The sequence below is a fragment of the Marmota flaviventris genome, chromosome 16, assembly GCF_047511675.1.
Source record: "Marmota flaviventris isolate mMarFla1 chromosome 16, mMarFla1.hap1, whole genome shotgun sequence".
Taxonomy (NCBI): domain Eukaryota; kingdom Metazoa; phylum Chordata; class Mammalia; order Rodentia; family Sciuridae; genus Marmota; species Marmota flaviventris.
In genome coordinates, this window is record NC_092513.1 from 68,306,398 (window position 1) to 68,333,892 (window position 27,495).

Consider the following 27,495-nt stretch of genomic DNA (forward strand, 5'->3'; position numbering starts at 1 on the left):
TGATCCTCAGCACCACATATAAATAAACAAACAAAATATTGTGTCCATCTACAACTAAAAAACATTTCAAAAATTTACAAAAAGATAAAATATAATAAAAACTCTCACAGAGCAGGGCAGGGCTCCTCTCTCCAGCCTGCCAGCAGTGGGAAGGTCGGCTTGCTGCGCTGCTTGGTGGGTAACACACTTCTCATGTGGTCCTTTTTTTAAAGTTGTAGATGGACACAATACCTTTATTTATCTTTATGTGGAGCTGAGAATGGACCCAGTGCCTCACGCGTGCCAGGCAAGTGTTCTGCCCCTGAGCGACAGCCTTTAGGAAAGGTTGAGCAGGGGTGAAGGGGCCCTACTCCTCAATAGTTTACCTACTCCTAAAATAGACACAGGAAATCTGGCATCTGAGGCAAAAAGGAACATAAGGTGAAGTCATTTAAATTTTTTAAAGATGAAATAGATCTAATAATATGAGAATATCACAGTTGGCAAAAAAAAAAAAAAAAAAAAAATCAGAGCTGCACTCTCCAGGAGTTCCCTGCCTCCAGCAGGGAAGTGCACACCAGGGAGCCCCGTAGACCCCAGGGATGGTCCTTGCCCCTGCTCTGCCTCCCAGACTGGGGGCCCCGTTGCCATTCCTAAGAACATTCAGTGCCCAAGTGCTCCTGAGCAACTGCGTCTGGGTTGTGAGTTCTGTGAACTCAGGTCCCCACAGCTGAGCAGTTATCTGTTCATCTTTGTCACAGCATTTGCTCACTGACCTGCCCATTGCTGAGGTCACACGTCATGTTTCCTCTCTGGGCACTGGATGTGGAGGACCTCGTAAGTGCCTAGCATTTACATGTTCAATAAATCTTCATTTGACAAGTGAATGAATAAGGACTATTCCACTAATTCAAAATGGATGGCACAGCTCCAACAGGTGCCTGTGAGGTCAGGTGGGTGACAGCTAGAGGCACACGGCTCCCTGAGGCCTCGGGATTTAAAATGAAGGTAGAACTGTCTAAGGCACTGTCTAAGTTTGAGGATGTTAATGATCGGGTCTGTAAAGATCATGTGGACATAGAGTGGACTGGTACAAACGGGTGGGCCACACTAGGAAGGAAAAGCCACCGCTCTCCCCACACACATAACGCAGCTTCCACCAAAGCGGGCCATGGAGTATGCAGGACCTCATGACTCAACTGGACGTGGAGCCCACGGGGAGGGGAGCTTCAGCTCTCTGGGCATGTTGTCATATAAAATGAAATATCTGGAGACAAGCTGAAGGAGATGGCATTCAATTTTAAAGACTGAAGAATCTATACACACCATGACACCAGTCTGGGAACCGGAGACATGGTTCCTCTGTGAAGTGAGATCTGGCCTGGGCTAAAGACGTTGCACAGAACCAGCTTAGAGAGGTATCAGAGACTTGCAGAGTTGAGACGACCAAGGTCACTGTGTTAAAATTAAAACCAAAGGCTCAGAGATGGAGTGTTGGAAACTCTCAGGTTTGAGAGTCAGGAAGAAGAAATGAAATAAGGAAAATCTGAGGTCTTAGGAAGTCTGTGGAAAAAGCTTCAAAGAAGTCCTTGATCTGCTGCCAAGAAGTCATATAAAGAGTGATGGCCTTGTTTGGTCACAGTAGAAACTAAAATGACCTTGTGGGCCATCTTGGGAGTGGTATAAGACAGACAAAGCCACAGTAAGGCAGAACACGGGAAGTGAGGAAGTGGAGGCAGGTAAAGGTGGTAACTCCAGGAGCTTCCTCTAACGGGGAGGAGCAGCTGGCTGCTGTGCCTGGCGAGAACAACTCCTCCTGCAGCTTTCAGGAGAGACCCGGCAGGGGCTCACTCCACCTGCCTCTATATAACAGACCCAGGAAATCTGGCGTAGGGCAAAGAGGAACACAGGATAAAGTCATTTGAATTTTTAAAAGCTGAAACAGCTGTATTTATAAAAATATTGTAAGAATTTCACAGCTGGCAAAATAAACAAATAAATAAATAAATGACAGGTTTTTATACCCTTAAGGCGCCGCTCACGTGACTGCAGGGGCTTAAGTGTCGCTGGACACCAAAACCATCACCAATAGACAAGTGACCACATACGTTGCCCCAATCCACCCCTTGGGCAGGAACTGAGATGGAAAAAGGGATCCCTGGCCTCCTGCTGAGGGAAACGTGGGGCAGAGTGCACCAGCCTGCAGGAGGACACTGGGTACGAACTGCAAGGGACTGCCGCACCTTTCTGAAACTACTTTTTGACCACTAGGCAATATTAGCTCACATCTCAAGTGACCTCAGGGATGTAACTTTCCTGTTTTTGCTTTTACCTAACCAATACTATCAGGACAGAAGACTATTGAGGGATAACTAAAAAAATCTGGAAAAGTAACCAATGTTTTGAATCAATTTTCATTTAAATATCAACTGCTAGTTATGGAAATCTGAGAAAAAACCCATAATATTCATATTTGAAGCAGAGCTGTCCTAAGACAATGCACACAAAGCAACATAGTCTATTTAATAAAAATATTTAATGCTGCCAAAAAGTATAAAAATACAGTAGGAATGGCAGTACAATACAAAGTAGTCTCTCCTAATTTATTTCTTTTACATCTTTCTACATTTCATACACGCATTAAAAACATGTAGTAATACATCAGATTAAAGGGTCTGCCAAGTCTTCTGCTGGTGGGTGCTCTTCATTCCCTGGGTGTAAAGTTTACTTTGTAAACAGACAACCGTGAGGCCGTCTACAGGCTTAGCAAGCCTCACTTAGTTTCCGGAGTGGGCTTCAGGTCTTGCTTTGCACATCAATGGTTCAAAATTTATAGCTGCAGAATATTCTCAAGTCATGAATATTTAGGTGTCTGTCAATCTTGGCCTAAAACATAAAATAAGAAGTCATCTATTCAATTCATATTTACCAAACACACAGACGTACATAGATACACACAAACACAACAGGACTAACGATGAACTAAAAGTAGGGCACCGAAAACCATTCCAACGTGTCACAGTCAACCACACCAAATGCTTCGCTATCATCTTGGTAAAACTGCAGTGCTTGATTTTCATGTACAATCAGTGGTGTAAGACAGACGCAGGTAAAGCACCATGACTCATCTTCTTCTTCAAGAATTACTAACTTCAAATTTTTCAGGTCATCCAGTTTTACACAAGAAATGACCTCTATGTAAGATACTGACAGACAGACAGATTTTTTTAAAAAAGTAGCCACAGGAATTTAGCAAGACTACATGGTATGTGCTGACTTACCAACACTTTGGAATTCAATGCCAAAGTCTAATCCAATTTGGACCTCCACTGTGTAAGACTGCTAAAAATACTATTGATACAATGTTTGGACACAAAGTTGCCATGTGTCTTTAAATCACCCATGTTAGCAGCTGCATTTTGTCCTGAGGGACAACACTAAGGATCTACACTACATGACTGAAGTGAGAGGAAACTGAGGTTACCATCAACATGAAAGAAAACAGACATAAAATAATTGTTAGGCTTACTGTACCTTAATGCCAAGGGGTGAAAATGAGTTTAAACAAGCAATGGAAGGAACGGCTATGGACAAGGGCAGCAGGATTTTTGAAGTTCCTGCACAATTATTTGCAAACAGACAAACTGACAGGTTTTTATACCCTTAAGGCGCCGCTCATGTGACTGCAGGGGCAGGGTCTCTGGACACCAAAACCATCACCAATAGACAAGTGACCACATACGTTGCACCAATCCATTGCCATTCTCCCCAGCTCCTCTTTACCACAGAGCCCCAAACCTAAATATGTCAGTCCTGTGGCTCCGCATGGGCAGGCAGGAAACACAAGCCAGGTCCACACCAGTTAGCCAGAACGTCTACTCAAAAGCCCCGAGTTCTGGGGACCAGACTTCTTCCAGCTCCCAGCCCCCCCTGCAGAACAGCACCCTGCACCGGGCACCAATGGAGCCGTCTTTTCATCGGAACTTCCCACCAACATGAACATCAAGTCATCAAGAAATCATTCTTAGTAGAATCTGAGTCACAAAAACTATGGGTGCTCGTTACAGGGGTCTCCAGCACCTGAACCAAGGGGGCTGACGGAAGGCAGAGAACCGTTTACAATTCTGATGCAAAATGTGCACCTTCCATGCACTCAGAAGACTGCTCGGAAAGGAACTTAATTCAATAACAGTGAATGAAAGAAGGGTTTGATTTAGAGAATATTCCAATGTTCCAAGAATACTTCTGATTTTCAGTGGTAGTACAAATTATTTCACAACTTTCTCCCTCCACTTAAAAAAAAAAAAAATCAGAGGAATATTTTGGCTTTTAACAGCTAAGAGTCTTTCATTTTCTCACTTAAATATTTGGTCCAAATACTCCACATAAACACAGTCGTGACTTAAGAGGAAAGGCCTGAGGCGTGGAGTCATCGGGCCTCCACGGTTGGAGACTGCACCTCAGTTCTATCAGGTACTGGCTGTGCAGTCTGGGGCAAGTTACTTACACTTTGATTCAATTTTCTTACCCAAAACCAGAGGTAATGCCATCTAGTTAGATGAAGGGTCATGGAGGTTAAATCCAGATTGTACATTTAAACTGGTTGGCAAAACTGTAGATGGTGAATGGCTACAATTTCAGATTAAAGACATATTTACCAAGGATAATTTTTTTTTTTTTTTTTTTGGTACTGGGGACTGAACTCAGGGGTACTCGATCACTGAGCCACATCCCCAGTGATTTTGTATTTTATTTAGAGACAGGGTCTCACTGAGTTGTTAGCACCCATCATTGCTGAGGCTGGCTTTGAACTCACGATCCTCCTGTCTCAGCCTCCCGAGCTGCTGGGATTACAGGTGTGTGCCACAGTGCCCAGCTGAATGATTTCTTATAACAACCTAAAAGATGGGATTTTTAAAAATTTAATTATTATTTCTAAATATTTTTCAAACAAGATGAAACCACTGACGAGGGTAACTGTTTTAAAGGACTATTTATACGTAAGACTGAAAAGACAAATAGGCTTCATTTTCAGAAATTCTGGTATGTTTGCTTGGACCAATTTTTGCTATTTTGTTTAATGAGGCGAAAGGTAAAACAGGTTCTGGCAAGCTGAGTGGTGTGGGTTGCGCTGGGTCTTCTCTGCAGAAGTAGCCTTGGCTGGCGTGGGCAACTCGGGGTGTGGGGCAGGACCTTCTGTCCTGACATGCTGAGGTATCAGGAGCCAAACTGCTCCAGGAGTCATTTCTGCCATTAGATATTCACACCAAGAGTCTACTGCCTTGAGTTAGTAGACTCAGTTGCTGATCACAACCTCTCAGGTGAGCCAGGGCTGCCTTAAAGGCCACTTACCCAAATTCCTCTCCTGAATGTGCCAGACATAGTGTTTATTAGTTATTTAAAGCATCAACGGCATCATGGTCTGAAAAGTCTATGTCAAGTCAGAGCAGCAACGAAAAATAACTTGATGCCTCTTAAAGAGTCTATACAGGAAAAACCACCACCACCATCACCACCACCTCCAACACCTCATGCAATTCTCCTCGCCGAAGGCCAAAACAAGCTAAGCAGCACACCAGCCAGGGTCAGAGCCGACTCTGCAGGCAACATCCTCACTCAACACTGTAATCCCCATATTCCATTTTTAACCAGAAAAACAGAAAGGGCTCAAAGACAGAACTTCTCATTTTCCCAATGGACTGCCCAGAGTCAGGGTTCTCTGAGTGTTTTCACTGCCAGCTCCCAAACTCTCAGACCACGCAGAAGCTTCCACATCAGCCCCTGCTGACACTGGCAAGGGCTCCGGGCCAGGAGCACAGCACGGGAGGAAAGGATCGGCACTGACAGTGGGTCTTTCCAGAGCGCAGGAGCCAAAGGAGACGGCCGCTTGTTTCTGTGGAGAGTGCAGACAGGAAAGCACCGTGCAGAGCAGCCTGCTGCTCTCCTGGGGCAACGTGAAGGTGCCAGACAGTCAGAAAACTCCTGCTGCAGGGGAGAGAGAACCACACTCATACCACTTTCTTGGATCTGGATGAACAATGAAATGGCAATGTTAGGACAGGCAGCAGAATAGAGCCCACATGAGCGCGCTGTTCGTGCACTTCCTGGGCAGAGCAGGAAGGAAGAGCCCCCCCCCAGCCCCCCCCCCCACCTCCACAGCAGGGACGGCTGGGACTGCGAGTGCCAACGCTGCTGGGAGGCTCGGGCACCACCGTCCCATGAACACCACTTGGAGAATAGGTACAAGGACAAACAGAATCCAAGCCAAATAACAGAACTGGAGGGAAGGATGAATGAACAGGTCAGCTACAGAGTAACCATCCAGACAGTGAGAAGGCCTTTATTTCACTTCATGAGATGATAACATTTGCCTCTATCACCTACATAAGTCACAGCCAAATAAGAGCTTCTTAAAAGTGAGAGAGCCTTTATTAGCTGCTGTGTATGAATGAGAGTGCAGAGTAGACATTTCTATTGACACCTGGTTCCAGAGTGTGGAAAGAGGCACCCAGTCCAGTCAATGAAGGATGACCTCAGCCGTCCTTCCTTCCCTACCAAGATGCCACAGACTGGGGGGGGCTACACCCAGTTACATAGTCCTCACTCACTCAGAACCCCCGTGGGGACCTGCTAGAAGAAAATATAAACCAGTGTTTAGCAAGGGCTTGAAATCTTGCCTGAACACAGACAGAATGAATTACATACTGAATGGTATTCAGATTAAAACATTTAAAATTATTTTTAAAGATATGTATCTGAAAGAAAAAATCAAAGCAGATTAGATTTTTTGAATCTGTACAATAATAAGGCAGGCAAATTTGGAAATGCAGGCACTCATTAAAAGGTCAGTAAAAGTATTTTTAATACCATCAGGTTCTGATCTCTATATCAAATCCAGTTAGTAACAGTTTTCTGAGCATTTTATTGTTCAGCTTGGAGACAGCATCTCTCTTAAGTCATTCCAACTTCAGATCCTCCTGTCCCTGCCTCCCAAGCTGCCGGGGTCACGGGCACCACATGATGAACATGTCCAGCTGGGCAGACACGTTAAGAAATGAGTTGCAGTCTAAGAATGATCTGATTCTAAAATATACCAGAGAGAGACTTTTCAATGATAGCACCGCAAAAGAAATGAAGAGATGTCAAGTCTCAGGCTTCTTGGGACCTAACACCACCACGACTGACTCCCAGCACTGTGTGAGCACCATCCCTGAAAGGCACAGTGCCAGGTGGGCACACAGAGGGACCGTGCATGCCATCAACTGAGCCCTACGTGTTTCCGAGTCACCATCAATTCCAGCTCATGCAAGTTGAAGGGACAGGCACATGTGCACCCAAGGCAACTCACTTGCCACCTTTCCTCTGGCAGCTGCTAGGCAGAGCTCTTTAACAGAAAATGACTAATAGTTTCTCGACATCCTTTCACTTTTATTGTTTATCTCTTGGCAGAAATATTAAAACACTGAGAAATGGACCCAAAAGATAAAGGACTTGGCAAATACATATCATCTCTGTTAAACATGAGAAATGGCTTCACTTTGTGCTGAAGCTCTGTATGCACTTTTGTTACTTTAAACTGCAAAAAGCGGGCATTATGTTTATCTTATATATAAATTAAACATGGAGAATGTTTAAGGAACAATGTAACACAACACGTGGCTACACCTGGAAAGGAGTGTGTAACCAGCTAGCACCGCCATGAAGCAAAGTCTGTACCAGCTCAGAGTAGACGTGGAGGTGAACTAAGTGCTCTTTCCTGAGAATAAGAGACCTTCTTTTTTTGTGTTTGTTTTTGATACTGGGGATTGAACTCAGGGGCACTTAAGCACTGAGCCACATCCTTATCCCTTTATTGTATTTTATTTAGAGACAGGGTCTCACTGAGTTGCTTAGGACCTCACTAAGTTGCTGAGGCTGGCTTTGAACTTGCAATCCTCCTGCCTCAGCATCCCGAGCTGCTGGGATTACAGGCATGTATCACTGTGCTCGGCTATAAGTGACTTAAAATCTGTTGAAGTCACAAATATTCTGGAGACCTATGCATACACAAAATCCTTTTCAAGATACAGAACCCATCAGGAACTGCTTTCTTCTGGTGCTAATGGAGAGGGCAGGAGCCACATCTTTGTCCATGTTTGACTTGCACAGCTCATTTAACAAAGGGCTGGGGTAATGACCATGGCACTGCCACCTACTGCCATATATTTTAGTAATTAGCATTTGGCACACACAAAATGTATCAGCACTGGTAAAACCACACCCCTGTTTAAAGACTCCACCATCCACCTCACCCTCAGGGATCTGCTGGGAGGGAAGAGCCTGGCCCTGAAGTTCACAAAGTGTTCACTACACTGAATTTGATTTTAAAACACACTGTACCATGTACCATTCAGAAGGACAAAAAGCAGACATAACGCTAGGCTGAAATGCTGAATCCACGAAGCACGTTCATCCTGAGTAAGGCTGGGTACAGCCTTATCAGTATTTCTTTCCTATAAGGAGTCTTTACCTTGTTGTTAAAATCAAGGAAACAAACTAACTGGAAATGGAATGATGCCTGCCCATGCTGGCTTGCAGACCAATGGACTGTACTTTAGCAAAGATAAAACAATGCAAATTAGAAAGAAGGATTTTAAACCAAAACCACCTAAAGCATTAGCGTCTTGATGCCTAAACACAGGTTTAGTTCAGACAGACAGACAGAGATGTCCCTCTTACTCCTCTCCGCTTCAGGGTCAAGGACACAGTGATACTGAGTCAGGACATGGGCACACGTTACATCAATCTTACTTAATATGTAGTACCACCTATGTCCTGCACAGTCAGCACACTCAGTAAGGCTACGCAAGTCAATCCCAAACATTACCTACACCCATGGTTTTCAAACTGCCTTTACATGACAACTGTCCCCCTTGAAATGATTAAGCCTTGTGCCAAAACCTTACATGGTATATAAAAGATAAAGCAGAGATGCTGAGGCTGACAGTCAACCTCTTGGTGACCCTCTTGAAAATCCAATGAGCAGAGTTTGGAAACCACTCAAATAATATGTACTATCTATGCTGCCTGGCAATTAATTTATATCAACTATTTAGAGTTTAAGTTAAACAAGTCAAACACTGATTGGTGTATTGGAACCTGAAGAAAACTAGCACTAGGGTGAGTACTGAAGTCTAAAAATATTCACTAAGAAGTTAAAGGACAAGGGAAGGTTTGTACATCACCTCACTATTTGCTGCAGTGGAAAGAACGTGAAAAAATTTTGCTTCAAAACTTCAGTCTGTGAACTGAAATCACAGATCACCAGTGTTGCTGCTTTTAGTTTCTAAATCATGATTTACCCCAATTATAAATTAGGATAATTACACTGAGTTTTTGTGGAAAATGTACAATGTTAGTCATGGGCTTTACAGAGACCGATTTCTGTACACAGTCTTGGCAGCTATTACCTAAGTGTCCCAGCAAGGATTTCAAAGATATTTTGCAGAAAAATTTTGTTTTTGTTTTTCTTTTTAAAATAGAGAAAACTGTAAAATATAAATGAAATGCAAATATGTAGTAAAAACTGCTTATCCTGATTTGTAACTACTCATATCAAACTTCTCTTTAGGAAAAGGGAAAATGTATCCAGTACAATTGAAGCAACATACAATTTATTATTATTATTTTTAATGGTAACAGATTTTCAAATTGAGTTTTTAAAAAGTACATTTAACTACAAAAGTAAGATTAAATAGGTACTTATAAAATATATTTACCCTGAAATGGTTAAGAATATAAAGTGTTGATGCCCATGTCAATAATACATTATACATTACACACATTAAAGGTCATTTTCTTTCCATTAATAATGTAATAAAACCACAATATTTATTGCTTGTATCAAGTGCAGGTTAAAATCCAGATAGCCTTCAAATTCAAATCCTTGTGATAAAGGATTTCTCAATGTTGGTCGGGTGAAATTACGTGTCACACTTGTGAATACAGGTGCAGAATGTATCGATTTTTAACACGCACGAACGTCTTTATTTTAGACAGCCGCTTACAGTTTAGGTTTCAGAGGCACCTGCAGTGAAGAGTCCTGAGATGCTGGGCTGGGGTTAAGTCTCACTGATCTGGCTGATGTCTATTCTACTGCACCGTTTTTGGGGTAGGAGGCGTTTGCTGCTAAAAGACAGACCCTTGTGATTAATGCAGCAACGTCAGTACTAGTGCAGAAGCTTGCTGGGCAAAACTGTTTATTTATAGGACATTTTGCTGAAAAAACAGAGTCCAGCCAACCAAAGCGCCAACCAAAATGACTGACACAAACCCCATCTTAGTGAGCACAGGCTGCCAACATAACCACCTTTTTCTTTTTCGTTCAGTCTCATTCAGCCTCTGTTTCATCTGCTGCACCTTCTGAGCAGTGGTGGCTTTTCTGTCCTCTCGAATACGTCTCCGTAGAATACTGTGGATTAGAAATAATAATGATAAAAAGAAGGTACACATGGCAGAACAAGATCACTCTGGTATAAAGGACCCGGACACTGACAAGACCACACACATCCACATGTTCTTCAAGTCCTTCAATCACTGCAATAAACAAGGGGAAGCCCCAGTACTCCAAATGGTCCAGAGATGTGCTCTGATAACTCAGCAATCGCTTCTGGTACAGTTTTATATTAATGTATACTTTTAACAGGACCTGAAAATAAGCAAGGCTCTTTTTCAAACTGTGAACTGGTGCCCATCAGTTTTCGTTCCCTCCTTTTTTTTTTTTGGCAGGGAGCGGGGGGAGGTTCTAGGGCGTTGAACTCAGGGGCACTCGACCACTGAGCCACATCCCCAGTCTTATTTTGTATCTGATTTAAAGACAGGGTCTCACTGAGTTGTTAGAGCCTCCCCGTTGCTAAGGCTGGCTTTGAACTTGTGATCTTCCTGTCTCAGCCTCCCGGCAGCTAGGATTACAGGTGTAGCCTCTACGTACAACTCCTTCTTTCTCTGCCAGCCAGTCTGCAGATGCAGGAATGGGAAAACAAGGAGGTGCTCCGGCACCTGGTCCTCTGTACTAGCATTTGATGTTTCAAGGCCCTTGATCAGTGCCATCTGTTAAAAATTTCCATGGATACTCTACTGTGACAGGGCCTACTTTTCTTTTCTTTTTATTTATTTTTGGTACTGGGGGTTAAGCTCAGGGGCACTGAGCCACAACCCCAGCCCTATTCTGTATTTTATTTAGAGACAGGGTCTCACTGAGTTGTTAGTGCCTTGCCATTGCTAAGGGTGGCTTTGAACTTGCTATCCTCCTGCCTCAGCCTCCCCAGTCACTGGGATTACAGGCGTGTGCCACCACGCCCAACAAGTGGGCCTACTTTTAAATTTATCCTTACACTTTTCTAGCTCCTGTTTTCCTATTCAGTACTGGTCAGCATAAGCTTCCTGACTCCCAAGATACTCAGACTCAGCACTACATAAAGAATGGCCAATGGCAAAACATCAATTACTACTTCTTCCCTTTAAAAATCTCTCACAAAACTCATCTGCTCTTTTTGCTTATTGTCTGTGATATGGCAAAAGCCTAACCAGTTTCCCAGTAATTTTTCTAAAGTAGTTCTGAGCATGCAGTTTAATTTTTAAAAAGTGACTTCCTCTTCAATGTCTACTACATGAAGACACAACTTTTCTTCCTGGCCAAAATGTTTAATCTGAATCAAATCATGAGCAACAATGAGAAACATAGACTGTGGAACATTTTAAAAGACAATTGGTCAAGAGAGGGGAAAAAGAAATGGAGAACAGTTCCAAATTAAAGGAGAAACTTTAAAAACCACATCAATCAAATATAATCAAATGCATGACCCTTGATTAGATCCTGAATTACTTTTTAGAATAGTTCTAGAAATTGGGATAATCATAAAAATGTTCTAAAATTATGTTATGGTCTTAGCCACAAAACTCTGTAAATATATTAACATCCACTGAATTCTATACTTTAAATAACAGGAATAGAGGGAAGGGAGGAAGATGGGAATGGGAAAGACAATGGAATGAATGGGACATCACTCTCCTATACATGACCAGTGTAACTCCACATCATGTACAATCACAAGAATGGAAGTTACACTCCATGCATATATGATATGTCAAAATACAATCTACTGTCATGTATATCTCTAAAAAAGAATAAATAAAGAGAAAAGGAAACCCAAAACACAAAAAAGAATCTTATTTTATCATGATACATTCTCTGATATGCTGGAACCTGCAGATGTTGCTGACCGACGTGTCCAGGCAAAATCAGCACAAACAGCCTTCAGCTCTGCACTACTTTTCATGCCCAAACACCGCCCCCCACCATCTTGTTCTTCAGATTTGTTTCCCACAAAGACAGAATCTTCCCTTTTATTTTGGTCCTCTCGTTTCTATTCTATTCTTCAACCCTTCCTCTTCTCATCCCCTGAAACCCTTGTGTATTTATGGTATTTAATTTATAGTAAATAATTGACAATTTGCTAATAATTTGCTAATTTGGGTACTTGCTTCTCATATTAGTAACTGAGGACTATATTTTGCTTACCTTTAATTCCTATAGTTCTTCTGCACATCTTTTTCATTTTCACTTATTAAGTAAACAGGCCCCCCTGGCTGTCTGAATTCCATCTGAATATTTACTTGCAAAAATTATTACTGAGAATACTCTCTGAATTGAAAACTCGTAGACAAATGCACATACTGCTAGTAAAAATATTCAAGTTGCGTTCAAATGCAGGAAATACATTTATAAAAGATGTAATGAACCCATTAAGTGATATGATTATATAATTAGTGCTTTACATCTGATATGAGTTTAAAAGGGCTGCCCAGAGGAGACCATGTGGAAAGCCTTGCAGTTGCACACAGTGGGCTTCTGCCAACACATGCCCTGGCAGGCACATTCCACACTACGCACACTCTCAGGAGAGGGTCCAAATGACTGAACTTTTCAAATACCCCAATTATTTATTCTCATTTGCAGAACACTGACTTTCAAATTTAAGACTGCGAGACATAGTAAGAAGCATCTTACTATCACAATGGAGTAACCACACATTTGTGTCTATATGTTATTATCATTACACATTATATTATTATAATATATATTATTACTATATCATTAGTATATTAATTATATAATTAAATATATAATATTAACATATAATTAAATTATAATATTATAATTATAGGTGTTTATATTTATATTCAATACATACATATATAAAAGTAGGTTAAAATAAACTATTTGTGATACTCAGATAATTTTTTTTTGGGTAGTTGTAGATAGATAGTATGCCTTTATTTTATTTGTGTATTTTTCTATGTGGTGCCAAGGATTGAACCTAGTGCCTCCCACGTGAAAGGCAAGCACTCTGCTGCTGAGCTATAGCCCCAGCCTGGATAATGTCTTTTTTACTCTTATATTTTCTTCTTTAAGAAATACTTTTTAGGGCTGTGGTTGTGGCTCAGTGGCACAGCGCTTGCCTAGCACATGTGAGGCACTAGACTCAATCCTCAGAACCACATAAAAATAAATAAATATAATAAAGGTATCATTTCCATCTAGAACTAAAAATATTTAAAACAAAAGAAAAAGAAATGCTTTTTAAACCAAGTAAACTAAACTTCCAATTTGAAAAGCACTGCTGTAGAGGATATTCAATAATGAAATGGAACAAAAATAGTATTATGGGCTGGGGATATGGCTCAAGCGGTAGCGCGCTCGTCTGGCATGCATGCGGCCCGGGTTCAATCCTCAGCACCACATACAAACAAAAGATGTTGTGTTCGCCGAGAACTAAAAAATAAATATTAAAAATAAATTCTCTCTCTCTCCCTCTCTCTTTCTCTCTCTCCTTAAAAAAAAATATTAAAATAGTATTATATTCTAGTCTTTCAGAAGCTCCAATTTATTTAATATGATTTTTACTTTTTTAAAAAAATATATATTTTTTAATTGTAGATGGATACAATATCTTTATTTCATTTTTATTTGGTCCTGAGGATTAAACCCAGTGCCTCATGTGTGCTAGGTGAGCGGTCTACCACTGAGCCACATCTCCAGCCCCTCATTTTTACTTTATTAGGATCTCTAATATAAAGCTATCAGTATTAATATCTATTGGGTCTGAGCAATAACTTACTAATCTCATCTACCTCAGAGGAAGGAAAAAATAAAGATGAAAACAACATGAACAAGTATACATATGCGCCCACAGCCCCCTTTAAAAGCACGTTTTGTAACAGCTCTGTAATTCCGGAGTGATTTTGCTAATCTCTGTGCCATGAGACTCAGACATGGGAAGGTTAACTCACTGGACAGGGACTATGGCTGGCCTGTGTCTTTAAAACCAAGACAACACTCCAAAATTACAAAGGATCCCAATCCAGTCACCAAGCTCATTTTTCCTAATTCTGCACATAATATTTAATCAAGGGGTGGGTGGCGGCAACAAGCATGCTTGTGACAATCTTATTATGAAAAAAATATTGAAAAAGATAACAGCAATTTAAAACAATATTACTTTGTGGTTTTGGGGATGCTGCTCAGTGGCAGAGTGTTTGCCTGACAAGTGAGGCACCCCAAGAACCTACACATGCACACACGCACACCGTACACTTCCTCATTAAAAGTTCTAAATTTAAGGTGAAAAAAATATACTTGTACAAATAACTTCATGCTTTCACTAGTCATCTTAAAACTACTAAAACCATTATAAGGAATAATATATCATAATTAACGATTCAAAAATAAACTATTCAAGTCCAAAAACCCATGACTATATAGTGAAATGTTAGTTTTTATAAATTTTAAGGCATGTAATCTTCTTTTCTGTTGCTGAGGATTGAGCCTAGGGCCATGCACACGCTAGGAAGAATGTTCTACCACTAAGCTATACCCCCAGGCCCATATCAGGAAAAGAGAAAAGTGAAGCTATAATGTGTAGTTGGCCTTGACTATTTTCATTGGTACATTCCAAAATCCTGATCTAACAAAATGACTGTAACATAAAAATTCTCAAAGTAAAAAGTGTATTTCACAAAAAAAAGAAAAGGAAAAAAATGTCATTTGGAGACAGAAGAAGAAAAAGAGTTCATTCACTTTGCTAGATGGCTCATAATCTTAGGATACCAGTTTCCTAATGTGGGTGCGAGCCTTGGACATGTAATTTGTTAATGTTAAACGTTCATATTAATTTAAAACCCAGAAAGTTTCAAATAATGTAATTTTTGGGAAAAAGACTTATCTTCCTCTAACAATGGAATTTTTAAAAAATATTTTAAGATCTTATTAAAGGCATATTGGGTATTTTTTCTTAAATATTATTTTGGTTGTAAGTAGACACAGTATCTTAATTTATTTATATGTGGTGCTGAGGATTGAACCCAGGGCCCCACATGTGTGAGACAGGCACTCACTCTGCCACTGAGCTACAGCCCCAGCCTGTTTTTTGTTTTTTTTCTTTTGGTACCAAGGATTGAATTCAGGAGCACTCCACTGAGCCATATCCCCAGCCCTATTCTATATTTATTTAGAGACAGAGTCTCACTGAGTTGCTTAATGCCTTGCTTTTTGCTGGGGCTGATTTTGAACTCATGATCCTCCTGTTTCAGTCTCCGGAGCTGTTGGGATCACAGGCATGCAACACCACGCCCGCCTTTTTGTATTTTTATTAGAGACAAGGTCTTGCTGAGTTGCTTAGGGTCTTGCTCAGCCTCCAGAGCTGCTGAGATTACAGGTATGCACCACCAAGTGTGGCTAAAGGCATATTGTTAATTGCATTATAACTAATACTAAAAGTGATTGCAAACAGCAGTTATTAATACCATTTATTTTCTGTACCATACTGTTCATTTTCCCACCTAATTATATTAACTTTTCTACTCAACTAGTGTTGTTTCTTCAACTGGTTTCTAAGTATAGACTTTTTGTAATGGGATTCCGAAAACCCCTTAGGTAACAAACAAATGAGCAACTACCCTCATTTAATAAATGAAGGCTTGCATGACTCTGAGCCCCCTGAGTTAACTGAAGCATACCTGCTGCTGTTTTCCTCTGCTGTGTCCTGCACTTTAGAGGAGAGCACTGTGCATCGGTCACTGGTTGGTTTCTCTTCTTCTGGACCTATTCTGCTCCCATTGTACTTTCCAGTCATTATTTTGTTTGGTGAATGGTCAAAAGCAGGAGATAAGTCTTCTTTAGAAAGTTCTTTCCACCGTTTCTATGTAGGGAAGAGAAATGAAAAACAAATGTGAACACTAAAAATGTAGTTTTCCTTAAATAAAAAGCATCTACAGATACACCGAGTGCAGTGGTGCACACCTGTGATCCCAGCAGCTGGGGAGGCTGAGGCAGGAGGATCCCAAGTTCTGAAACTCAGCAAGGCCCTAAGCAACTCAGTGAGACTCTGTCTCTAAATAAAATATAAAAAAAGCCGGGGAGATGGCTCAATGATTAAGCGCCTCTGGGTTCAATCATCAGTAGCAAAAATAAAAAAGAAAAATTTTACAAATTGAAATCAAGTTATGAAAACCCTGTGATGCTGACAGATGGCATTCTACCAAATCACAACTTTACGCTTGTGTTAAGTTTAAAAACTTCAGTCAATAAAAGCATTTAACACTTATTTTTATGTGCATTATATGAAGTTGAATACAATTATCTTCATAAAACCTAGTGAATTTTATCTACTGGAGACAAACTATACAAGGATCTCACTAAAGTATTAGTTATAGTAAGACAGTTTTAGCTAAAATTCAATATTGCTTGACTCTTCATCATTCCCAATCCGCAGATATTCAACAGTGGCATAGTGACCAAGATGACCTGTAAATGTGATCTGATTCCTTCTTGCTTCTTGCCACTGACCAGTCTAGGTGAGAAACAACAACGAGACTTCCAAACAGGTCCTCGTGATGCCAAAGGACTTTAATTTGGTTGTCCTTACCAGCTACACGGGCTGCTCCAAACAGCTAACCCATAACCCACCACTGGGCTAGCGAAACATCCTCTAGCACACCTGGACATCAGATTTGATGACAAAGAGCAGGATTCAGCCCAAGGCGAAGAGAGCTTTCAGTTTCTTCCTTTTTGAAAGACGATGTCCTCACCTACCTTAGGAGAATACTATGGTGATAAATGAGATGGTGGGCGAAGAGCCTAGTATCTCACCCCACAAAGGTTAAGTTTCCTGCACCCTCTCTGCCCCATTCCTAGGAACAAAGCTGGAGGTGGAAGCACAAGGCATATCTGGCTCCTGGAGTTGAAAGCAGTGGCAGATAGTACAGGCCAAAGAAGGAATGACCTCGGCACTGGGACCATGGTCTCTTGAGCCCTGCATGGGCTGCAAATATACCACCACCTGTCCACTGCCAACAGCAACAATGGCAGAAGCTAACACTAGTGGGAGCCAATGGTTCTCATTAAGACTGACTTTGACACTGGCCCCAAACAACTGATGTGGACAGGGAAAACCCCCTTTGAGACCTTTTCATAGAAGCACGGAGTCTTGAAACTAAACACTATTTACTGCCCAATGAATGTGATAATTTTAACACTGTAATGTACACTTGCCTGGAATTTGTGGAAAATTCATTCCCTGGAGTTACTTCTTTGTAAAACAGCACTATTTAAAGCAACCCTTCTATATTCAGATTTAAAAAAAAATTCCAGAAAATCTATTCATACACTGGATAAAGTAGTTTCTAATCTATCTTGCTTTTACCACACAACAGATAAATGAGGGAAAAAAAAAAAAAAAAAAGGCATTCAGCATCTCTACCTTTCCCAGAAACATCTATTCTACTTAGCTGTATGATTCACAGATCTCTTTTTGTCTTGTAATGGTAGATTTTCAGAAACCTTGGAGAATGTGACATTCTATAATCTCCTATGTCTGGAAGACACTGCAAAGCACACCTGTTACAACTGGGTGGAGATGGAGAGTCTGAGTGGACAGAACGACCCTGAGCCCCACTGGACTCAACCACATCCAGAAGAATACTGTGCCCACAGTTAAGGAACCACCAGGCAGTGGCATGGAAGAGTGAGATGCTTTCACTTTAGAGACTGCCGGGTTCCTTCTTCCCTGGTTCCAAAATTTTGTTACTTGCCCCAATAGCATTTTTTATAGTGCCAACGCAGGGGAAAGCTGAGGTGAACAAGATACTCATCAAGCACTTGCTGAACCCACACTGCTCCATGCTACAACCCCACAGCAACCTTAGGAGACAGGCACTGTCACCGCTTCCTTTTACAGAGGACATGGGGGTAACTGAGCTTGGGTAGCTTGCCCCAGGTGAGGCAGCCAATGAACAGCAGGCTAGAATTTAACTCAGACAGTGTGGGCTGATGATGCTGTCACTCTTCACAATGATGATCTGTGTTCATGAAAAGTTCAACAACTTCAGCCAAGGGATAGCTTTAAGAAATACCCAATAAAAGGTTATGCTGTCTTCAGAATTATGCTGGTCCATTTTTAAAGTTTCCATTCTTCACAGAGATCTAGTTACAGCAACTTGGACAGCACTCAATCATGTCAATAAATGAGACAATATCAAAAAAATCAAGTCTTACAATTTCCCAGAATATGCAACAAATCCAGACTGTCAATAAGAAAGACAAACAGCAGAGGCAGGGTGAGGGGCATTTAGTGCAGAAAAACACCAACTACGTCACTCTGCCATGTACCCAAGCAGCAAACCCACTTGTGGTTGCCTTCCTGTGACATCTGAGCCAGCAGGCACCCCCATGTCACCTGCCTCAGCTGGTCACTGCCAATGGGTGACATCAAGAAACAGCACTTCACACAGGCTCTCACGCTGAAGCCTGCCTCAGCTTCCCTTTCCAATATGGCACTTGAGCCACACTCCCAGCTCACATGCTGTTGGGGACAGTGCCCCACATGCTGCTCAAACCCCAATCCCAATGATTTCTCAATAAAGAAAGTACCTCCAAGAGCAAAGTGAAGCTATTAAACTTGAAACAACTATGATTTGTTAAAAAGTTCACGGGTTCATTTAAGCAGTGCCGAATTACTAGCTAGAGATCTTACAACATCTGGCCATCCTGGATGGCCAAACTACACTATTTACTCTGGAGGTTCACGGTCACCGTCACTACTGGGAAACTGCTAATGAGTATGTGGTAATACGAGCAACTACCTTACATGTTTATCTGACCATGTACCAGGAGGCAACCAGAAACTACATGCATCTAGGTAGGTCAAGGTCACTGGAAGGGTTTTATAAATGAATACATGCTATATAATTATACATGGATTTGATTTAAGGTACAATCACTCTAGATGGGTAAAAGTAACACCTCTCCTTTGTGCCCACACGTCCTAAATCACTGCACATATATTCACATATGCAGACACCATCACAAAAAAACTATCATGAAACTATATCCATTAATGAAAGTACCACTCACACCATATAAATCTAAAGTAAGGGAAAAAAACAAAAGACTGAAGGAGATGACAGATGCCAACTTTAGGAAAAAGGACCAGAGACAAAATTTCATGGGTCAAGTACTTTTGAACAAAAAGGTTCTCTAAAAAAGAAACTAAAATCATTTGACATGTTCAATTAAAAACAAAATGGGAAGAGACTGAAAGACAAAAATATAAAGAATAAAGACAACAAATAGAAAACAGTAACAAACACAACAGATACCAGATACTATTCCAACTTTATCAGTAATTATTGAATACTAAAGGTCTAAATATACCAGTTAAAAGACAAAGTTTCTCAGAGTTAATAAAAAACAAGACTCAACTATATACAATGTATCAGAAACCTACTTTAAAAATTAAGACATACATAGCTGGGCACAGAGATGCATGCCTGTAATCCCAGTGGCTCAGGAGGCTGAGGTAGGAGGATCTCAAGTTCAAAGCCAGCCTCAGCAACTTAGTGAGGCTTTAAGCTACTTACTGAGACTCTGTCTCAAAATGAAAAGGATGTGGCTCAGTGGTTAAGCATCCCTGGGTTCAACCCCTGGTACCAAAAAAAAAAAAAAAAAAAAAAAAAAAAAAGACACACATAGATTAAAAGTAAACGAATGGAGAAAAACGTAACATGCTAACACTCATCAAAGGAAAGGAGAAACCATATGATTTCAGACAAAAAGAGGGCCAGTGACAAAGGGGTCAATTCTCTAAGACATAAAAGTGTTTAACGTATGTGCACTTAACAGTAGAGCATCAAGTTCAAAATTCTATCAGAAATGGGCAGATTCAGCAGGAAGAAAATTAGTAAGCAGACAGCCCAACACAAAACCATCATCGATCATGTACCTGGCACCTAGGGAACACTTCATCCAACAAAAGTCACATGGAACATCCCCCAAGACATGCCACCGACTGGCCATAAATGCACCTTCACAAAGAGAAATCATACAATGTCTACTTTCAGACCACAGTGGAATTAAACTAAAAACCAGATAAATTTCCAAAAGTAGAGATAAAACAACATACTTCTAAAACAAAAATACAACATTGAAAATTGTAGGATGCGGGCTGGGGATGTGGCTCAAGCGGTAGCAAGCTCGCCTGGCATGTGTGCGGCCCGGGTTCGATCCTCAGCACCACATACAAACAAAGATGTTGTGTCTGCCGAAAACTAAATAAATAAATATTAAAAAAAAAAAAAAAAAAAAGAAAAAGAAAATTGTAGGATGCAGCAAAAGCAGGGCTCAGAAGAAGATTTTTAGAAAAGAAGAGCTAAAAGCATTATCTAAGTTTCTACCTTAGGAAATTAGGAAAAGAACAAATTAAAATCAAAGTAAGCAGAAGGAAAAAAAAAAAGAGAGTAGAAATCAATGAAATGGAAAACAGGAAACTCAAGGGGGTGGGGTGGGGATAAGACATAAAGAAAACCAAAAGCTGATTCTTTGAAAAGATCAATGAGGGGCTGGAGTTGTAGCTCAGTGGTAGAGCGCTTGCCTAGCACGTGCTAGGTCTTGGGTTTGATCCCCAGCACTGCATAAAAATAAATAAAATAAAGGCATTGTGTCCAACTACAACTAAAAATATAAATATTTAAAAAGAAAAGAAAAGATCAATGAAATAATGAACTTCTAACCTGGCTGAGAAAAAAGAGAGAAGACACAAATGACCAATATCAGAAATACAACACTGGACATCACTGCAGATCCCAGGGATGACAGAAGAATAATATAGGAATATTACAACTCTATGCTCCTGAACTTCATAACCTAGACAAAATGATCATTTTTTTTTTAGAAAGATACTATTTGCTAAAACTCACACAAGTAACAGACAATCTGAATAGGCCTGTATTTGTTTTTAAAAATTTAATCAATAGTTAATAACCTTCGAAACAGAAAGTACCAGTTCACTGAATTCTACCAAACATTTAAGAAAGACATGCCTGCCAATTCTCTACAATCTCTATCTATCAGATGCAGGGGGGGCCCAGCATCACCCTGATACCAAAACCAAAGACATCACTAGAAACATGGTTCCTATGTGATACATAGGCTCAAGGAGTGTCCCCCAGATGGCACCATATCTCAGCTAGACAGAAGCTAGTTTTTTCTTCCCAAATAATCAGACACAAAGAGGAGGAGATAGATGTAGAAAAGGTTTGTTTTTCTTTCTCCCTCCCATAAACTGGTATCACATCCTTCTGTGCCAAACAACATACTTTTGGGGGTTACAGCTAGTTGTATATGGTTTGGGTTCTCATTTTTAACAAAGTAACCTGAGATCTTTATAACGTGTATTAAAGTTTTATGATTCAGGATTTCAAAGAATTTTCCTTCTCTTAGATTTCTATTCTAAACTAACATTCAAGCACAACACTCTCCAATGAAATACAATATGTGCCATATACATATTTAAAATTTTAGCAGCCACATTGAAAAGACAAATTTAAGTAATGTTTTAACTCAAAATATTATCATTTGAACATGAAATCAATATTTCTAAAATTATTGAGATTATTTACACTTTTGTTGTTTATTTTACATTTTAAGCATATCTTGATTCAAACTAGCCACATTTCCAATATTTAATAGCACATGTGGTCTGTGGCTATCCTATCAAATGGTGGAGTCCTAAGAGGAGAAAGCCAAGAGAAAAGCATCTTCAGAGCGAGTGCATCATAGAACAGTGCATGGTATTATAAAAAAATATTACATTTAAGAAAAACACATTACATAAACACACATTCCAGGAAGGACATACACGCTATGATCTGAACTTTTGTGTCCTCCAAAACACACAACATCCAACCTCTCACTGTGGTGGTATTAAGCGATGGGACACTTAGGGGGGTCATTGGGTCATGAGAACTCCTCTCTCATTAATGGGATTAGTGCCCTTAAAAGACATCTGAGAAAACCTATGTGCCTGTTCCACCAGTGCGGACACAAAGCCCTCTCCAGACACCATCTATGGGGAACAAGCCCTCTCCAGACACCAAGTCTGCTGGTGCTTGCATCCTGGACTTCCTGGCCTCAAGAACAACGTGGAATAAGTTTCTTTTGTTTACTCAGGTATTTCGTCATTGCAGCAACTGACTGGGACACCGTATGTGCCCAGATGACTACAAACTTGGGGTGGGTGAGTTAATGAGGACTTAACTTTGTATGTAATTCAGTTTCACATTCTTTGAATTCTTTTACAGCCAATGTGTAGTATCCCTAGAGCCTGCTAAGACCACTTCTGAACAAATTTCTCCTTGAATAGGTAACAAGACTTTGCCAATTCTGAACTCCTAAAAGATACAGAGGCATTTTCAATGTCCTACCTGGAACAAGGGCAGAGAATACTTGAAAACTGAGTTTAATGACTACATACCAGATAAACTGATATAGAAAAAAACTCTTCATAGCTACAAACTGCACTGTCGAAGATGACACAAAAAATTATGTCCAAAACCCATATATATGTAGTGAAAAAGATCCTCAGGGTAAATATATATATTCCAAAACTAAACAAACAAAACTTCAAAGAAAAAAAAATTTTGAAAAGTGCAGAATGAAGGATACTACCCAAAGGACAGCTCACTTTCCCTGCAGTCACTTGTCCAATTACAACCAGGAAACCCACAAGGAAGGCATCAGCAAACCACAAAGGTGTGGGAAAAGCTTGATCTAACTTTCCTTTTCAAATTCCATATTTAAGCTGATTAAAGTTTACTAAGAAAGAATAGGAAACTTTCCTAACCTTCAACATTGAAGTTAATTTTACTCTATCTAAATTACCGTCTACAGCCAAAGCGATTCCAACAAACCCCATGTTCCCAAAGCCTGGTTTCTGAAGCAGGATCAATTATTTGGGTTAATTTCCTGCATATTGAGTATTCTTGCTCTAACCTAATGTTTCTCCATTAAATTTTTTCTTTAATGCCTTTTTTAAATTTTTTAAATATTTATTTCTTAATTTTAGGTGGACACAATATCTTCATTTTTTTTTTTTTAATGTGGTGCTGATGATCGAACCCAATGCCCCATGCATGCCAGGCAAGCGCGCTACCACTTGAGCCACATCCCCAGCCCTCTTTAATGCTTTTTAATGAACTAAAAAATAAAAAAGAAAATTCTAAATAAAATTTCAGAAATATTACTGATGCATGTGCCTTATCAAGAAGAATCCACTACTCTGTATAAGTATTGTGCACCAATAACAAATTACTAATATTTGACTTGAAATGTTAAAATAATATACATCACAACAAAAAAGTTAGTTACATAGGAAAGACAGTAGAATGAATCTGACATAACTTTCCCATGTTCTCATATGAATACATGACCAATGTAACTCCACATGTACAATCAGAAAAATTGGAAGTTATATTCCATATACGTATATCCAAGTATATCCTACTGTCATGCATAACTAAAAAAAATAAAAAGTTTTAAAACGCTACTAATAAATGAATAGTTTAAGAATATTTTACTGTCTTTGAAACCTACACAATACTCAATTCCTTTCATTTAGTCCTTTAGGACACAGATGGTTTAAGTTATAAAAGAAGCTTATTTCTGAATTGGCTATTAATTATAGAAACTAAAGACCTACAAGTATATTCACATATGAGAAATATTATGAAATGAAACTAGTCACTTTTGTATCTACTGACTTAAAGCACAGACTGTGTTTCCTTCATCCAGAATGCTAGGGACTAGAAATTCTGTTTCAGAATTCAGTTTTGGAACTAGGGAGCATTTTGATGAGCTTTCCTGGTTGAGCATCCCTCGTGTGCAAATATGAAATGCTCCAAATCCAAAACTTTTGAGAGGAAGGGAAATGCCCAAAAGTTTCAGATTTTAGATGTTTGGATGTCAATTGCCATCCTGTATCTACTTATGTTACTAGACAAGACAGGAAACAGGTGTCTTTTGTTACTGTTTCCTATTTTACATTGTGCCTCAATACATAACATAGATTTGATAGTCTTTGAATTTACCTTTTGTAAATGTGCAATAAAATATATTCATGGATAATAATGCCACTAACCAAAAAAATGTAATATTGTATTAGTACTTCACTGTGTCTGCAACAGGCACTCAAGCTGTTCACCGTCATAAATATGTTAAAGTATGCACAGGTGAAATATTCTACATTTCCACAACAAGTTTTTAATGGGGCAAACATACTTAAGGTTTCTGGTTTATTTCAATGACTAAATGCTTAAATCCTCCTTACATGAAAAAAGCTCAATTTCTTTAATGAAATCTTGTTTCCCACTAGGGTTTTTCAGTAACACAGAGGACTTAACCTAAAGCTGAATATCCATGAGGAAGTGAGCTTCAATTTTATAATTTTAAGGCAGCCAGCTGGATTTACCCCATTAACTGCAACATATTTTTTAGAAGGGACAAGGTAAGGGCTTAGTTGGAATGGTTACCGGATAGCAACTATATTTAACAAACGGGTATTATTCTTTCCCAAGAAAAGTTTACCTGTATATTTGAATCTCCCTTTATATACTTTGCTCCTTCTATTATGGCCATGTAAGAGAATCTGAGTTGATCTGGTGTCTGAATAAGTCCCATTCGATATTTTCTCATATTCAGTAACACTTGTTTAATGTTAATATCATCTCCTTTTTCCATCTGCAAGAAAGGTAAAAGTAAGTCAAGCCTTCTTTTGTTACCTTACAGGAAACAGAAGCAACACAAGGTCATTGTTCAGACTTATGCTATGCATTTGCTCGTAGTCATGGTTTGGAGGTGAGGTGTCCTCCCAAAGCTCCTAATGATTCAGGATTGTTCAGAGGTGAAATGAGCTGTAGCCTAATCAGTCCATTTTCATTTAAATGGAGTAACCTGGTGGTAACTGTAGGCAGGTGGGGCACGAAAGGTGGATCACTGGGGGAGTGTCTTGCAAGGGTACATCTTTTTCCCTATGGCCCCTTTCCCCTTGCCAGCCCCGCCCCCAGCTTTCCTGGCTACCATGAGCTGTGCAGCTTTCCTTTGCCTTGTCCTTCTCATAATGCTCTGCAGTCACTTGTCCAATTACAACAGGAAACCCACAAGGAAGGCTCCAAATATACTTTTCCTCTTCCAAGATGTCCTTGTTAAGTGTTTTGGTCACAGTGATGATCTTGTGTGCTGAGCACATTTTTCCTTTAGAACAAGGTTAATTTAACACTCTCCCAGTCCACCCCATCCCTCACAATTCACTTGTTCAAACAGTAGCTGCTGACTTTTGATTCTTCAGCTGATTGACAACTGATTTCAAAACAATCATTCTAATTTCATTTTGGTCAGTAATCAGTCAAAGGACTTAACATATACCACAGACTGGAAAGCTGTTAAGAGTCAGAATATTTTTTTTAATTATTATTTTTTTGTAGTTGTAGATGGACAGAATGCCTTTAATTTATTTGTTTATTTTTATGTGGTGCTGAGGATCAAACCCAGTGCCTCACACATGCTAGGCAAGTGCTCTGCCACTGAGTTACAGCCCCAACCTGAGTTAGAGTCAGAATATTTAAGCCAACAAGTAAATAAGAACTTGTGATGACACCTACCTTGGATAATAGTGACTGGCTATACAGTAAAGCCTAAATCAGTTTAGCATATGAAATTTAAAACATAGCAACTGATAACTGAAAAGGAGGTGTAACAATTTAGCACTTTAATTTTAAAGAATAATAATACTTTTGTGTGTGTGTGGTAGGGATTTAACCAGGGGCATTCTAACTCCAATTTACATCCTCAGCCCTGTTAAGTTTTGAGACAGGGTCTTGCTAAGTTGCCCAGGCTGGCCTTGAACTTGTAATCATCCTCCTGTCTCAGCCTCCCTGATATTACAGGGATGTGCCAAGGCACCTAGCTTAAGGAAGGACTTAGGATCAGTTGTGGTATTATTTATTTACAAAAGTCCCAGTGGCAGCAGGCCTCTGTGCCACTGCCCTTCTGCCTTCTTCATATCTAGACTACAGTGGCCACCTAAAAATGGTGGAAAGTTCAGAGAAAGCCTCAGTCCACAAACACACTGCAGAGCCACCATACCATCTGTAAACTACTGATTTAGTTTTAGAAAGACCTCCAAATTGAAAAAGAAAAAAAAAAAAATGGTTGCTGTCATTAACAGCAACCAAAATGTTTATATACGGCGAGGTTCACTGTAATGTAACAATCCAATTTTTGATGAATATAATAATCCGATAGGTTAAAACTGAACTGTAATTTCTAGCTTTCAGATGCAAGATTCAAAATGCTCCACCAAGAATGTTATCACATTGATCAAGATCCCCATTAAAGTACGTGTGTTTACCAGGAGTACATCTTGTGAATTCATGTGAGCACCTACTTGTGCTAGCAGTCATATTAGAAAGCCTGAGAATGCTAAGACCAGAGCAATGAAGCATAGCTACACTTTACAGGGAAAGCTAAGAGACTAATAAATAAAGTAAAGTGAGGCAACACAGGGCCGTAAACCCTAAGAATACCAGTCTACTAAATTGCTCACATTGTTGATAATACTAAAACAAGCTCAGGAAAGTATAAATTACACTAGGGGGAATATTGAAAGAGATGACACTGAAATCAAAGCAGAAGGTACTACTGATGGGTTTGATTGTATAATAAAAGGAGGGACAAATGACAGCAATAGGAAAGGGAATCAAGGGAAACCAGAGGCCCCCTACAACCAAAACAAAGAAAAAAACGAAGGTTCTACAAAGCCAGAAAAGGACCGGAATCCAGGTGGTGGCTGGGAATGGTGGGTGGAGACTTACAGCTCTGGGTGTGTACACAAGAATTCAGGGAAGGAAAGATAGCACCAGGTAACACTTGCACAGTCCTCACAGCGGCCCTGTAAGTACTGTCACTAGCCCCAGTGAAGGAAAAACAGACAAAGAGCTTGTCCGAGCAGGGAGAAATTCAATACCAAGGTGATTTTACTGGAGAGGGGGCCTCTTACTTCTGTAGTGTGAAACTACCAGAGAAAAGCTTCTTCTTGCGAGCTCAGTTGTCACCTTGACTCAAGTCCACAGGCATTAAGGAGGCAGTCC

The 27,495-nt window shown here is 40.0% G+C and overlaps 1 protein-coding gene across 4 annotated transcripts in view; it reads right to left on the minus strand.

The window, feature by feature from the left end:
* Positions 1 to 2,496: 2,496 nt before the first annotated feature.
* The window catches only part of Ptpn2 (protein tyrosine phosphatase non-receptor type 2), an 83,078-nt gene continuing 58,079 nt past the window's right edge, over positions 2,497 to 27,495 (minus strand). The window contains exons 7-10 of one of the 4 annotated variants that reach the window (XM_027920686.2): positions 24,935 to 25,087; positions 16,036 to 16,217; positions 10,328 to 10,429; positions 2,497 to 2,865 (exon numbers count right to left, since the gene is read on the minus strand). In XM_027920686.2, the coding sequence (XP_027776487.1) occupies positions 2,844 to 2,865; positions 10,328 to 10,429; positions 16,036 to 16,217; positions 24,935 to 25,087 (459 nt within the window). In that variant the 3' untranslated portion in view covers positions 2,497 to 2,843. Of the gene's footprint in view, positions 2,866 to 9,978; positions 10,430 to 16,035; positions 16,218 to 24,934; positions 25,088 to 27,495 lie in introns of those variants that run through there. The other 3 variants (XM_071602490.1, XM_071602491.1, XM_027920684.2) reach the window with 3 other exon arrangements.